The sequence below is a fragment of the Gorilla gorilla genome, chromosome 13, assembly GCF_029281585.2.
Source record: "Gorilla gorilla gorilla isolate KB3781 chromosome 13, NHGRI_mGorGor1-v2.1_pri, whole genome shotgun sequence".
In the NCBI taxonomy this organism is placed as follows: domain Eukaryota; kingdom Metazoa; phylum Chordata; class Mammalia; order Primates; family Hominidae; genus Gorilla; species Gorilla gorilla.
Window position 1 is genome coordinate 107,565,237 of NC_073237.2, and position 13,078 is coordinate 107,578,314.

At 39.8% G+C, this 13,078-nt stretch overlaps 1 protein-coding gene and 1 pseudogene across 1 annotated transcript; one reads left to right on the top strand and one right to left on the bottom strand.

Moving 5' to 3' along the window:
- Nucleotides 1-1,527: 1,527 nt before the first annotated feature.
- OR2K2 (olfactory receptor family 2 subfamily K member 2) lies at nucleotides 1,528-4,620 on the bottom strand. The gene is made up of 2 exons (XM_019033870.4): nucleotides 4,402-4,620; nucleotides 1,528-2,781 (listed from the first exon to the last, which is right to left on the bottom strand). Exon 2 carries the CDS (start codon nucleotides 2,730-2,732, stop codon nucleotides 1,782-1,784), a length of 951 nt encoding a protein of 316 aa, XP_018889415.4. The 5' UTR covers nucleotides 2,733-2,781; nucleotides 4,402-4,620; the 3' UTR covers nucleotides 1,528-1,781.
- Nucleotides 4,621-6,378: 1,758 nt separating this feature from the next.
- On the top strand, nucleotides 6,379-12,055 carry LOC129524493 (syncytin-1-like; annotated as a pseudogene).
- The last annotated feature ends 1,023 nt before the right edge of the window (nucleotides 12,056-13,078 follow it).

Consider the following 13,078-nt stretch of genomic DNA (forward strand, 5'->3'; position numbering starts at 1 on the left):
GTCAGGAGTTCGAGACCAGCCTGGCCAACATGGTGAAACCACGCCTCTACAAAAAATACAAAAAATTAGCCAGGCGTAGCAGCATATGTCTGTAATCCCAGCTGCTTGGGAGGCTGAGGCAGGAGAATCACTTGAACCCAGGAGGCAGAGGTTCCAGTAAACCGAGATCGTGCCACTGCACTCCAGCCTGGGTGACAGAGTGAGACCCTATCTCAAAAAAAAAAAAATTGTTTCATTGCTTCATCTCCAGAATTTTGCTATATAGTTATTTTGAGTTTCCTTATATATGGGTTAAACATCTAGGAACATGTAACAGAAGTCCTAGATGTATGTTTTTTAATTTTTTTATTATACTTTAAGTTCTGGGATACATGTGCAGAACGAGCTGGTTTGTTACATAGGTATACACATGCCATGGTGGTTTGCTGCACCCATCGACCCATCATCTACATTAGGTATTTCTCCCAATGCTAGAGTTAAGTAATCCAAAACTCAACATCTAATGCTAAAACTTTTAAAGTATTTTATATTTTTAATTTGTCCAGTGAGTTTACATTCTTCCAGTCAAAACCCTCTTCCCTTCCCTACTCTAGAAGTAGAGATAGACAAGTAAGAAGGTACACATGGAGGCAGAAAGAATGAAGGAAAAAAATCAAATAAAAAAGGAAAAAGAGAGAAATAAGAAGTAATCCTACTTTTCTTTTTGAAAGATAAATTTTTGCTGGAAATAATGTCTCCCAATGTATGGTCACTGCACAATCTGTACCAGAATTTCTTGGGGCTCCACCTGTAACTACAGACTATTGAGGAACCACCCTAGAGTCACTGAATCAGAATACCTGGGAGTGAAGGCATTTTTAACAAGCAATATTTATATGCAAATAAATGATTTAAAACAACTAATATAAACATTGTCTCTGTAATGTGTAAGTATTTATAAAGCAATATACCTCATTGCCTTTGTTTCTTCTTTATAATTTTCACAAGTGGTACCTTCTTCTCAAATAAAGTGACTGGTGTAAAGCTGATAAATGTGTTAATTTACTGAATGACTGCTGTAAACAGAAAAGGTACAAAATAACAAGAATACTTGTCTCTGTGAAGTCAATCATCCAATGAAGGAAAAAGGCAAACATGAATGAAAAAGACTTAATTAGTATATGAGTAGTATACTGGCATAAAAGCAGATACAATTTGCACAAGTATTTATGTGCTTAGAAAAGCAAGGCTGGCAAGTGGAAAAATCAAGTAGGCATCATTGAATGCCTTACTCAGGGAGATAAGGAGTTTTAATCAGGAGTTTTGAATAATGAGGGGTAATTAGAGAGCCACCATCATGTGGTAGAACAAGCTCTGGCCAAGAAATCGGAAGGATGTCATAGTCCCAGTTCTACAGTTGTGTGATGTTGAGCTAGTCTTTTACATTTTTAAATTCTGTTTTCTCACTTGCACAATTAAGGCCAGTCTTTGTTTCTTTATGCTCCCACCTCCTTTGAGAAAGGATTAAAGCACAGAAGATACACAAGATTTCTTCTGTAGCAAACATTTAATGACTCTATAACTCAAAACCTCACAACCACAAAACACAAAAAGGAAATATTAACAAATGCAAATTGAAACCTACTATTATTAATAGGCAATCACTCTGTGTATGCAGCTCATAACTGTGAAATTATATAGAGATAAGATCCGATCAGAGTTCTAAGAGGTTGTATGTTGTCTAGAATTTCTCTGATGAGCTCTGCCAGGGGCACATCTATGGTAAAACCATAGGGACCCAATCAGAGATGTTCGTGTGTTTGATGCAATGGTATTTTGCCCAGCAATTTCTTCATAGCATCTTTGACTTCCTTGTTTCTTAAACTGTAAATTATGGGGTTCAACATAGGGGTAAGCACTCCATAAAGCAACGAGATGATTTTGTCTACTTTTTGTGCATTTGATGAAGAAGGCTTTAGGTATATAGAGAGGGCAGCCCCATAATACAAAATCACCACAGTCAAATGGGCACCACAGGTAGAAAAAGCCTTGTTTCTTCCCTCTGCTGAGCTGATTCTCAGAATAGTGGAAAGGATGAAGATGTAAGAGATGCAAATTAAGAGCATTGGAATTGGCAAGAGGAGAATGCTGACCACCAGCATGATGGTGTTCATGAGCAGCGAACTTGTGCAAGCTAACTTTAGCACCGCCAGAATTTCACACGTGAAGTGATCGATGAGATTCCCACAGAGGGGTATCTGCAGGGCAAAACTGGTTTCCAGCAGAGCGGTCAGGCAACCCGTCACCCAGGAGACCGTGGCCATCCGTGCACAGACGCACCTGTTCATGATGATGGAGTATCTCAGCGGGTTGCAAATGGCCACATAACGGCCATATGCCATCACGGCCAGGAGCACACACTCTGTGGAGCCCATGGCAAGGGACAGATACATCTGTACAGCACACCCAGAAAAGATAATGGTTTTCTGGGATGACAGCAAGTTCACCAGCAAAGTAGGAACAGAGGCAGATGTGTAACAAATATCCATGAAAGAGAGATTACCAAGGAATAAGTACATGGGGGTTTTAAGGTGTGAATCTAGGATAGTGATCAAAATAAGAGTGTTGTTGCCCAAGAGCGTTGTCAGATACATTACAAGGCTGAAGACGAACAGAACCACCTCTAACCCTGGGTACTGGGAAAATCCCTCCAAGAAAAAAATGCTCCAAATGGTGAAGTTTTCTCCTTGCATTTTCTTTCTTTCATCTATATTTCTTCCAGTACTATTCCCTTCATTTAATCTGAGGACATAAAGAAATGAATAAAGTGTGATATTCATTTAGTTAGGAAAATACTCTCAAACTTATTTTCACTATTATAAATGCAATTTTACTACAAGAAATCACAGGATAGTGTATTTATTGATGTAAGGGGGGGAGCAGGTTTGATGTACATATGTTGATTCTTCCACAACAAAATTTAGAAAACAGCAAATTTGAAAAAAGAATATACATATTTAATACTTGAATCTCAGCTCCTAAACCTATCCTTGGCACACAGTAGGTCTTTAATAAAGATTTGAAAGTGACGAAATGAGGAAAAATATGAATGTACATTGAAGAAGTTATTGAGCTCAAATCAGAAAAGTAATCCAGATAAGTGAGGAAAAGAAAGCTCAAATGTACAATAAAAAGCAATACTGATCTTCACTAAAAGAAGAGGAGGAACCTTGAAAGAAACAAATAAATTTTAGGCTGGGCACAGTGGCACATGCCTGTAATCCCAGCACTTTGGGAGGCTGAGGAGGGTCGATTGCTTGAGCTCAGGAGTTTGACCAGCCTGGGCAACGTGATGGTGAAATCCTATCTCTACAAAAAATACAAAAATTAGCCAGATGTGGTGGCGCACATCTGTGGTCCCAGCTACTCAGGAGGCTGAGGCTGAGACAGGGAGGCAGAGGTTGCAGTAAGCCGAGATTGCACCGCTGCACTCCAGCCTGGGTGACAGTGAGACTCTGTCTCAAAAAAAAGAAAAAAAATTTAAACCAACTTCATAGTCGGAGGCTCTGGGTCTAAATGAACTCCGCCCTTTCCAGCTAACAGTCTGCGGGGGCTGTACACTGGTTTCAAAAAGGACAACAATGCTCGAAGCATTGTAGATACTAATTTGTGATTATATTTAAGAGCCTTTATGTCACACAATTTAATACTAATACATTTAATACTAATACATCCACTGTACAATTTCAGTCATTGTTGAGCCCCATATCTTTGTGAGTTTGTAAAGAGCTCTAAAAATTATAGCCAGGCAATATACGAAAACCCATATATCCAGGAAATGCAGAAACTAAACTCCCTTGGAAGATTACCATAAGATCTGTTTGAAAATAAGATTACAGAGCACATAGTTATAAATAAGAACATTGGAAGTGGCAAGAGAAGAATGTTGACCCACCATCATGATCATATCCATGAGCAGTGAACTTGAGCAAACTAACTTTAGCACTTCCAGAATTTCACTTGTGATCAATGAGATTCCCACAGAGGGGTCGCTGCAGGGCAAAACTAGTTTCTAGCAGGACAGTCAGAAACTTAAAGTTGTATTTTTTTTCTTACATTTCACATTATTAACAAAAAATTATTACAGAAAACTTACCTTGCTTCTGCACTCATATTGCCTTTTAATAAACCTTCAACTGTTTTCTTTCTCCACTGAGTCTTTCCTATTTTCAAATATACATGTTCTTAAAAATTGCTTTCATCTTACGAATTTCTCTGCCAAATTTTATATTTAATAGATTTCTCTAATAATAAAAAATGTATTAGGTTATTATAAAACATTACTTCAAAGAAGCTTAATTTTTGTGCTACTCTTAAGACTAACAAGCATAAGTTTTTAAATGAAAAAATCAGCCCAGTTACCTGAGATTTGATATTCAAAAGTATTTAATAGTAGCCAAGAATTGGTCCTCCCATCTGAATTCCGTATCACCAACTTCAAATAAAATGTTGTTTTATGATGCACTTCATAAAGTTAACTATGTCCAAGAAATAATAAATTAATTCACATTTTAAAATGTTAAATATTATGTACAAATCAATAGTGCAATTCATTTCTTTTGAAATTATTAACTCTTACCACCATAACTGAAAATACCAAAGGATAGCAACTGAAATATTAGGTAAATTTAAATCATTTATTGTTTTGGGGGAATACCTGTTGTCCCTGAACAATTTAAAGTTCAGCAGCTAAGATATATAGAGGTTTGAAATTTCAGATCCTTCAGGGATATTGTCCCAAAGATCCAATTATATCAAACTTTTAAAAAGTTAAATAGAGAGTGAACCACACAAAACTCAGAAAACAAAGTTTTCTATTCACTTTCTTCTTGTCAATCCTTAGCTATGTTAAGACTTTTTAATGAATGATTTCAGCATAGAATACTTAACAGAATACAGAGAAAAGATGTCCCTACAATACTAAAATACATCTTGTGCATTTGTGAAATTACTTCCTGGTTTTCAGAAATTAGGGAAAGAACATTTACTTTTTAAAGCCACAGAGAAATCACTGACTGCCCCAACAAGTGATCAGAAATGTTATTTAATATACACATATTGAGAGGATTGTAAGGCAATGAGACCTCGGTAGTAATGGGCACATCCTAGATCTTTGCTTTGTTTTGTTTTGTTTTTAAGACAGGGTCTGGCTCTGTCGCCCAGGCTGGAGTGCAGTAGCACGATCTCGGCTCACTGCAACCACCGCCTCCCAGGTTCAAGGGATTCTCCTGCCTCAGCCTCCTGAGTAGCTGGGACTACAGGCATGTGCCACCACACTGGGCTAATTTTTGTATTTTTGGTAGAGACAGGGTTTCACCATGTTGGCCAGACTGGTCTTGAACTCCTGAGCTCAAGCAATCCACTCACCTCAGCCTCCCAAAGTGCTGGGATTACAGGCGTAAGCCACCACTCCCGGCCCCAGATATTAGTTTCTAAACACCATTCTTAACTAGAAGGAAACATGGCTCCTTGGGAAAATGACTAATACCAGAGCTAGGATACAGAAAGAACAAGATTAACTTAGAGTATCTTATCATACCAGAAAGTAAGAAATATGCAAAGAATGGTAGGAATATAGCAAAGGGTCATAGACGCCCACTTGATGAAGCTCCCATAGCTAAATTTAGGACAGATTATTTGGAGCATCAAAATAAAAATGATAATAATTGATCATAATTCATAGAATAATATAAAAATGTATGTTATTATGTAAATAAATAGGAATAGAAAGCTCTTCCTCACAGTAGGATGCCAAAAAATATAAATTTAGCGGAATGATGTTAGAAAATAATCAATTACAGTTAAGGGTTTTGTAGGCAATAGATTACCACAGGTAAAATGTTGTATTAGGTTAATGTAGGCAGTGTTGTTTTTGAAGGTAAAAGTTGGATGAACAGTATATTTACATGGTGTCAAAATATCTCACCACAAATTACTTAGTAAGTTTAAAGATAAAATAATAATTTTATGGTGGGGAGGCCTGAAGGATAATCATGTTAAAATCACCAATATTGGGACAAATAGACTCCATATGCCTTCTAATATGAGGTACTGAGAACACACTATCACTTCTGAGGTATTCCCATCAAAATTAAATCACCAGAATCTAACCATGAGTGTAAACCAGACAAACCTAAATTTACGGATATTATGCAACATAATCAGCCTATGCTTTCAAAAGTATAGACAATTCTCAAAAAAGGATATACAAATGGCCACAAAACATATGAAAAAATGTTCAACATCACTAATTATCAGGGAAATGCAAATCAAACCCACAGTGCAGTACCACCTTACTCCTGCAAGAAGGGTCTTAATCAAAAAATAGTAGATGTCAGCATGGATGGGATGAAAGGGGAACACTTTTACACTGCTGGTAGGAAGGTAAACTAGTACAACCACTATGGAAAACAGTGTGAAGATTCCTTAAAGAACTAAAAGTAGATCTACCATTTGATCCAGCAATCCCACTCCTGAGTATCTACCCAGAGGAAAAGAAGTCATCATACAAAAAAGATACTTGCACACATATGTTTATAGCAGCACAATTCGCAATTGCAAAAATATGGAATCAGCCCAAATGCCCAACAATCAATGAGCAGATAAAGAAAATGTGAGATAGATAGATATATATACACACGCACACCATGGAATACTACTCAGCCACAAAAAGAAACAAAACAAGGGCATTTGCAGCAACCTAGATGGAATTGGAGATCATTATTCTAAGTGAAGTAACTCAGGAATGGAAAATCAAACATCCTATGTTCTCACTCTCTCACTCATAAGTGGGAGCTAAGCTATGAGGATGCAAAGGCATAAGAATGACACAATGGACTCTGGGGACTCAGGGGAAAGGATGCGAGACTGGGGGACAAAAGACAACGTATTGGGGATAATGTACACTGGTGGGTGTACCAAAATCTCAGGAATCACCAGTAAAGAATTTACCCATGTAGCCAAACACTACCAGTTCCCCCAAGACCTACTGAAGTAAAAAAGAAGAAATCATAAAATAAAAAAATCCTAATTAAAAAAAAAAGTGTCACAATCAGGAAACAAAAAGAAAAACCAAGAAAATGTTCCATACCTGAAAGAGACAGGACAACTAAATATGATACATGCCCCAGCATGAATCTTAGCTTAGGAAAAAATGGGCTATAAAGGACATTATTAGGACAATTGACAACATTTGAAAATGGGCTGGGGATTAGATATTAGCATTCTATCAATATCATATTTCCTGATCTTGATCACTGTACTATGGTTATGTAAGATAATGCTCTTATTCTCAGGAAATACACACTGAAGCATTTAGTGTTAAAAGGGCAAAATGTCTCCAACTTACCCTCAAATCATTGGTAAAAATATTTTTTTAAAAGTTGTGTGTGGAGAGAAAATGCACTTATTGCCACATACTTTTTGCAAGTAATGCCTTCTCCATATTTTCTGCGTCCTTATGACAGTTCATTTACTCTGGATCACTGATGGCAAACATCCAGAAAGAAGACCCTCAGAAGAACTTGGTCCTACCACATGAATAGGCAAATTGTTTCCTTCTTAGGAAAAGAAGAAACAACAACTATATTGAATAATATAAAATATAAAATAGAGCTAATTAAATGGTAGGATTATATTTTGGGGATAATGGGCTAGAGTGGCCCATACAGCATGAGCTTGGAACAGTGAAACTGGCTAAATCCAATAGGCTTGTTTGATTGTAAAACATAGGAAACATGATAACTAATGACTTGAAGTTTTAATAATATTAATCTTGAAACTTTATTTTTCTAAAAGTCAGCACTCACGACAAATCCCTCCCACCACCAGGCAACAAGACAACAAGAATTTTATAAGAAAATTGACAATGAGATGACCGTCTATGTAGAAAATCTGAAAGAATCAACAAAAACCTGCTGGAACTAAGAATAAGCAATTCCCAATAAAGTTAATGTACAAAAGTCAATTGCTCTCCTGTATACCAGCAAAGAAGAAATGGAATTTGCAATTAAAAACACAACATTGTTTACACTAGCATCCCTCCCCCACAATGATATACTTGAGCATAAATCTAACAAAATATGTGTATAATCTATATAAGGAAAACTATAAAACTCTGATAAATGAAATCAAAGAAGAACTAAATAAATGGAGAAATATTTCACGTTTCTTGGATGCTAGGAAGACAATATTGTCAAGAAATCAGCTCTTTCCAAACGGACCTGGCAAGATGGCCAAATAGGAGCAGCTCTGGTCTGCAGCAACCAGCGAGATCAACCCAGAAGGCAGGTGATTTCTGCATTTCCAACTGAGGTACCCGGCTCATCTCACTGGGACTGGTTAGACAGTGGGTGCAGCCCAGGGAGGGGAGCCGGAGTAGGGTGGGGTGTCACCTCACTCAGGAAGCACAAGGGGTTGGCAAACTCCCTCCACTAGCCAAGGGAAGCTGTGAGGGATCATACTGTGAGGAATGGTGCACTCCAGCCCAGATACTACGCTATTCCCACAGTCTTTGCAACCTGCAGACCAGGAGATTCCCTCAGGTGCCTACGCCACCAGGGCCCTGGGTTTCAAGCACAAAACTGGGCGGCTGTTTGGGCAGACACCGACCTAGCTGCAGGAGTTTTTTTTCATACCCCAGTGGCACCTGGAACTCCAGTGAGACAGAACCATTCACTCCCGCTGGAAAGGGGGCTGAAGCCAGGGAGCCAAGTGGTCTAGCTCAGCGGGTCTCACTCCCATGGAGCCCAGCAAGCTAAGATCCACTGGCTTGAAATTCTCACTGCCAGCACAGCAGTCTTAACCTGGGATGCTCAAGCTTGATGGGGGAGGGGCGTCCACCATTACTGAGGCTTGAGTAGGTGGTTTTCCCCTCACAGTGTAAACAAAGCCGCCAGGAAGTTCAGACTGGGCGGAGCCCACCACAGCTCATAAGCCACTATAGCCAGACTGCCTCTCTAGATTCTTCCTTTCTGGGCAGGGCATCTCTGAAAGAAAGGCAGCAGCCCCAGTCAGGGTCTTATAGATAAAACTCCCATCTCCCTGGGACAGAGCACCTGGGGGAAGAGGTGACTGTGGGTGCAGTTTCAGCTGACTTAAACATTCCTGCCTGCCAACTCTGAATGAGCAGCGGATCTCCCAGCACAGCACTGGAGCTTTGCTAAGGGACAGACTGCCTCCTCAAGTGGGTCCCTGATCCCCGTGCCTCCTGACTGGGAGACACCTCCCAGCAGGGGTCAACAGACACCTCATACAGGAGAGCTCTGGCTGACATCTGTTGGGTGCCCCTCTGGGTCGAAGCTTCCAGAGGAAGGTACAGGCAGCAATCTTTGCTGTTCTGCAGCCTCCGCTGGTGACACCCAGGAAAACAGGGTCTGGAGTGGACCTCCAGCAAACTCCAGCAGACTTGCAGCAGAGGGGCCTGACTGTTAGAAGGAAAAATAACAAACAGAAAGGAATAGCATCAACATCAACAAAAAGGATGTCCACACAGAAACCCCATTGGTAGGTCACCAACATCAAAGACCAAAGGTAGATAAATCCACAAAGATGAGGAAAAACCAGCACAAAAAGGCTGAAAATTCCAAAAACCAGAATGCGTCTTCTCCTCCAAAGGATCACAACTCCTTGCCAGCAACGGAACAAAGCTGGATGGAGAATGACTTTAAGAGCTGACAGAAGTAGGCTTCAGAAGGTTGGTAATAACAAACTTCTCTGAGCTAAAGGAGGATGCTCTAACCCAATGCAAAGAAGCTAAGAACCTTGAAAAAAAAAGTTAGAGGAATTGCTAACCAGAATAACCAATTTAGAGAAGAACATAAATGACCTGATGAAGCTAAAACATATAGCACGAGAACTTCATGAAGCATACATAAGTATAAATAGCCAAATCGATCAAGCAGAAGAAAGAATATCAGAGATTAAAGATCAACTTAATGAAATAAAGCATGAAGACAAGATTAGAGAAAAAAGAATGAAAAGGAACAAACAGAGCTTCCAAGAAATATGGGACTATGTGAAAAGACCAAACCTATGTTTGATTGGTATACCTCAAAGTGACAGGGAGAATGGAACAAAATTGGAAAACACTCTTCAGGATATTATCCAGGAACTTCCTCAACCTAGCAAGATAGGCCAACATTCAAATTCAGGAAGTTCAGAGAACACCACAAAGATACTCCTCGAGAAGAACAACCCCAAGACACATAATCGTCAGATTCACCAAGGTTGAAATGAAGGAAAAACTGTTAAGCACAGCCAGAGACAAAGGTCAGGTTACCCACAAACGGAAGCCCATCAGACTAACAGTAGATCTCTCTGCAGAAACCCTACAAGCCAGAAGAGAGTGGGGGCCAATATTCAACATTCTTAAAGAAAAGAATTTTTAACCCAGAATTTCATATCCAGCCAAACTAAGCTTCAGAAGCGAAGGAGAAATAAAATCCTTTATAGACAAGCAAATGCTGAGAGATTTTGTCACCACCAGGCCTGCCTTACAAGAGTTCCTGAAGGAAGCACTAAAAATGGAAAGGAACAACCAGTACCAGCCACTGCAAAAACATACGAAATTGTAAAGACCATCGACACTACGAAGAAACTGCATCAATTAACAGGCAAAACAACCAGCTGGCATGCAAATACTCATTACTGGACAGGAAAAATGATTAATCCTAGTTGTCCTGGAGGACTTGGAGCCACTGTCTGTTGGGCTTACTTCACCCATACTGGTATGTCTGATGGGGGTGGAGTTCAAGATCAGGCAAGAGAAAAACACATAAAGGAAGTAATCTCCTAACTGACCCAGGTATATAGCACCCCTAGCCCCTACAAAGGACTAGATCTCTCAAAACTACACGAAATCCTCCGTACCCATACTCGCCTGATAAACCTATTTAATACCACACTCACTGGGCTCCATGAGGTCTCAGACCAAAACCCTACTAACTGTTGCATGTGCCTCCCCCTGCACTTCAGGTCATACATTTCAATCCTGGTACCTGAACAGTGGAACAACTTCAGCACAGAAATAAACACCGCTTCCATTTTAGTAGGACCTCGTTTCCAATCTGAAAATAATCCATACCTTAAACCTCACCTGTGTAAAATTTAGCAATACTATAGAAACAACCAACTCCCAATGCATCAGGTGGGTAACTCCTTCCACATGAATAATCTGCCTACCCTCAGGAATATTTTTTGTCTGTGGTACCTCAGCCTATCGTTGTTTGAACGGCTCTTCAGAATCTATGTGCTTCCTCTCATTCTTAGTGCCCCCTATGACCATCTACACTGAACAAAATTTATACAATCATGTCGTACCTAAGCCCTGCAACAAAAGAGTACCCATTCTTCCTTATGTTATTGGAGCAGGAGTGCCAGGTGGACTAGGTACTGGCATTGGCAGTATTACAATCTCTACTCAGTTCTACTACAAACTATCTCAAGGACTAAATGGTGACATGGAACAGGTCGCCAACTCCCTGGTCACCTTGCAAGATCAACTTAACTCCCTAGCAGCAGTAGTCCTTCAAAATCAAAGAGCTTTAGACTTGCTAACTGCCAAAAGAGGGGGATCCTGTTTATTTTTAGGGGAAGAATACTGTTATTATGTTAATCAATCTGGAATTGTCACCGAGAAAGTTAAAGAAATTCAAGATACAATATAACATAGAGCAGAGGAGCTTAAAAACACTGGACCCTGGGGCCTCCTCAGCCAATGGATGCCCTGGATTCTCCCCTTCTTAGGACCTCTAGCAGCTATAATATTGCTATTCCTCTTTGGACCCTGTATCTTTAACCTCCTTGTTAAGTTTGTCTCTTCCAGAATTGAAGCTGTAAAACTACAAATGGCTCTTCAAATGGAGCCCCAGATGCAGTCCATGACTAAGACCTACTGCAGACCCCTGGACTTGCCTGCTAGCCATGCTCCGATGTTAATGACATCAAAGGCACCCCTCTCAAGGAAATCTCAGCTGCACAACCCCTACTATGCCCCAATTCAGCAGTAAGCAGTTAGAGCGGTTATCAGCCAACCTCCCCAACAGCACTTGGGTTTTCCTGTTGAGAGGGTGGACTGAGAGACAGGACTAGCTGGATTTCCTAGGCCAACTAAGAATCCCTAAGCCTAGCTGGGAAGGTGACCACATCCACCTTTAAACATAGGGCTTGCAACTTAGCTCACACCCGACCAATCAAATTGTAAAGAGAGCTCACTAAAATGCTAATTAGGCAAAAATAGGAGGTAAAGAAATAGCCAATCATCTATTGCCTAAGAGCACAGTGGGAGGGACAATGATCGGGATATAAACCCAGGCATTCGAACCAGCAACGGCAACCCCCTTTGGGTCCCCTCCCTTTGTATGGGAGCTCTGTTTTCACTCTATTAAATCTTGCAACTGAAAAAAAAAAAAAAAAACCAGCTAGAATCATAATGATAGAATCAAATTCACACATAACAATATTAACCTTAAATGTAAACAGGCTAAATGCCCCAATTAAAAGACACAGACTGGCAAACTGGATAAAGAGTCAAGAGCCATCAGTGTGCTGTATTCAGGAGACCCATCTCATGTCCAAAGACATACATAGGCTCAAAATAAAGGGATGGAGGAAGATTTACCAAGCAAATGGAAAGCAAAAAAAAAAGCAGGGCTTGCAATCCTAGTCTCTGCTAAAACAGACTTTAAACCAACGAATATCAAAAAAGATAAGCAAAGGCATTACATAATGGTAACAGGATCAATGCAACAAGAAGAGCTAACTATCCTAAATATATATGCACCCAATACAGGAGCACCCAGATTCATAAAGCAAGTTCTTAGAGATCTACAAAGAGATTTAGACTCCCACACAATAATAGTGGGAGACTTTAACACCCCACTGTCAATATTAGACAGATTAGCGAGACAGAAAATTAACAAGGATATTCAGGACTTGAACTCAATTCTGGACCAAGCAGATCTAATAGACATCTATAGAACTCTCCACCCCAAATCAACAGAATATACATTTTTCTGAGCACCACATTGCACTTATTCTA

Coding starts and splice junctions, on each gene's coding strand:
- OR2K2 (XM_019033870.4), bottom strand. CDS start 2,732: ATGCAAGGAGAAAACTTCACCATTTGGAGCATTTTTTTCTTGGAGGGA.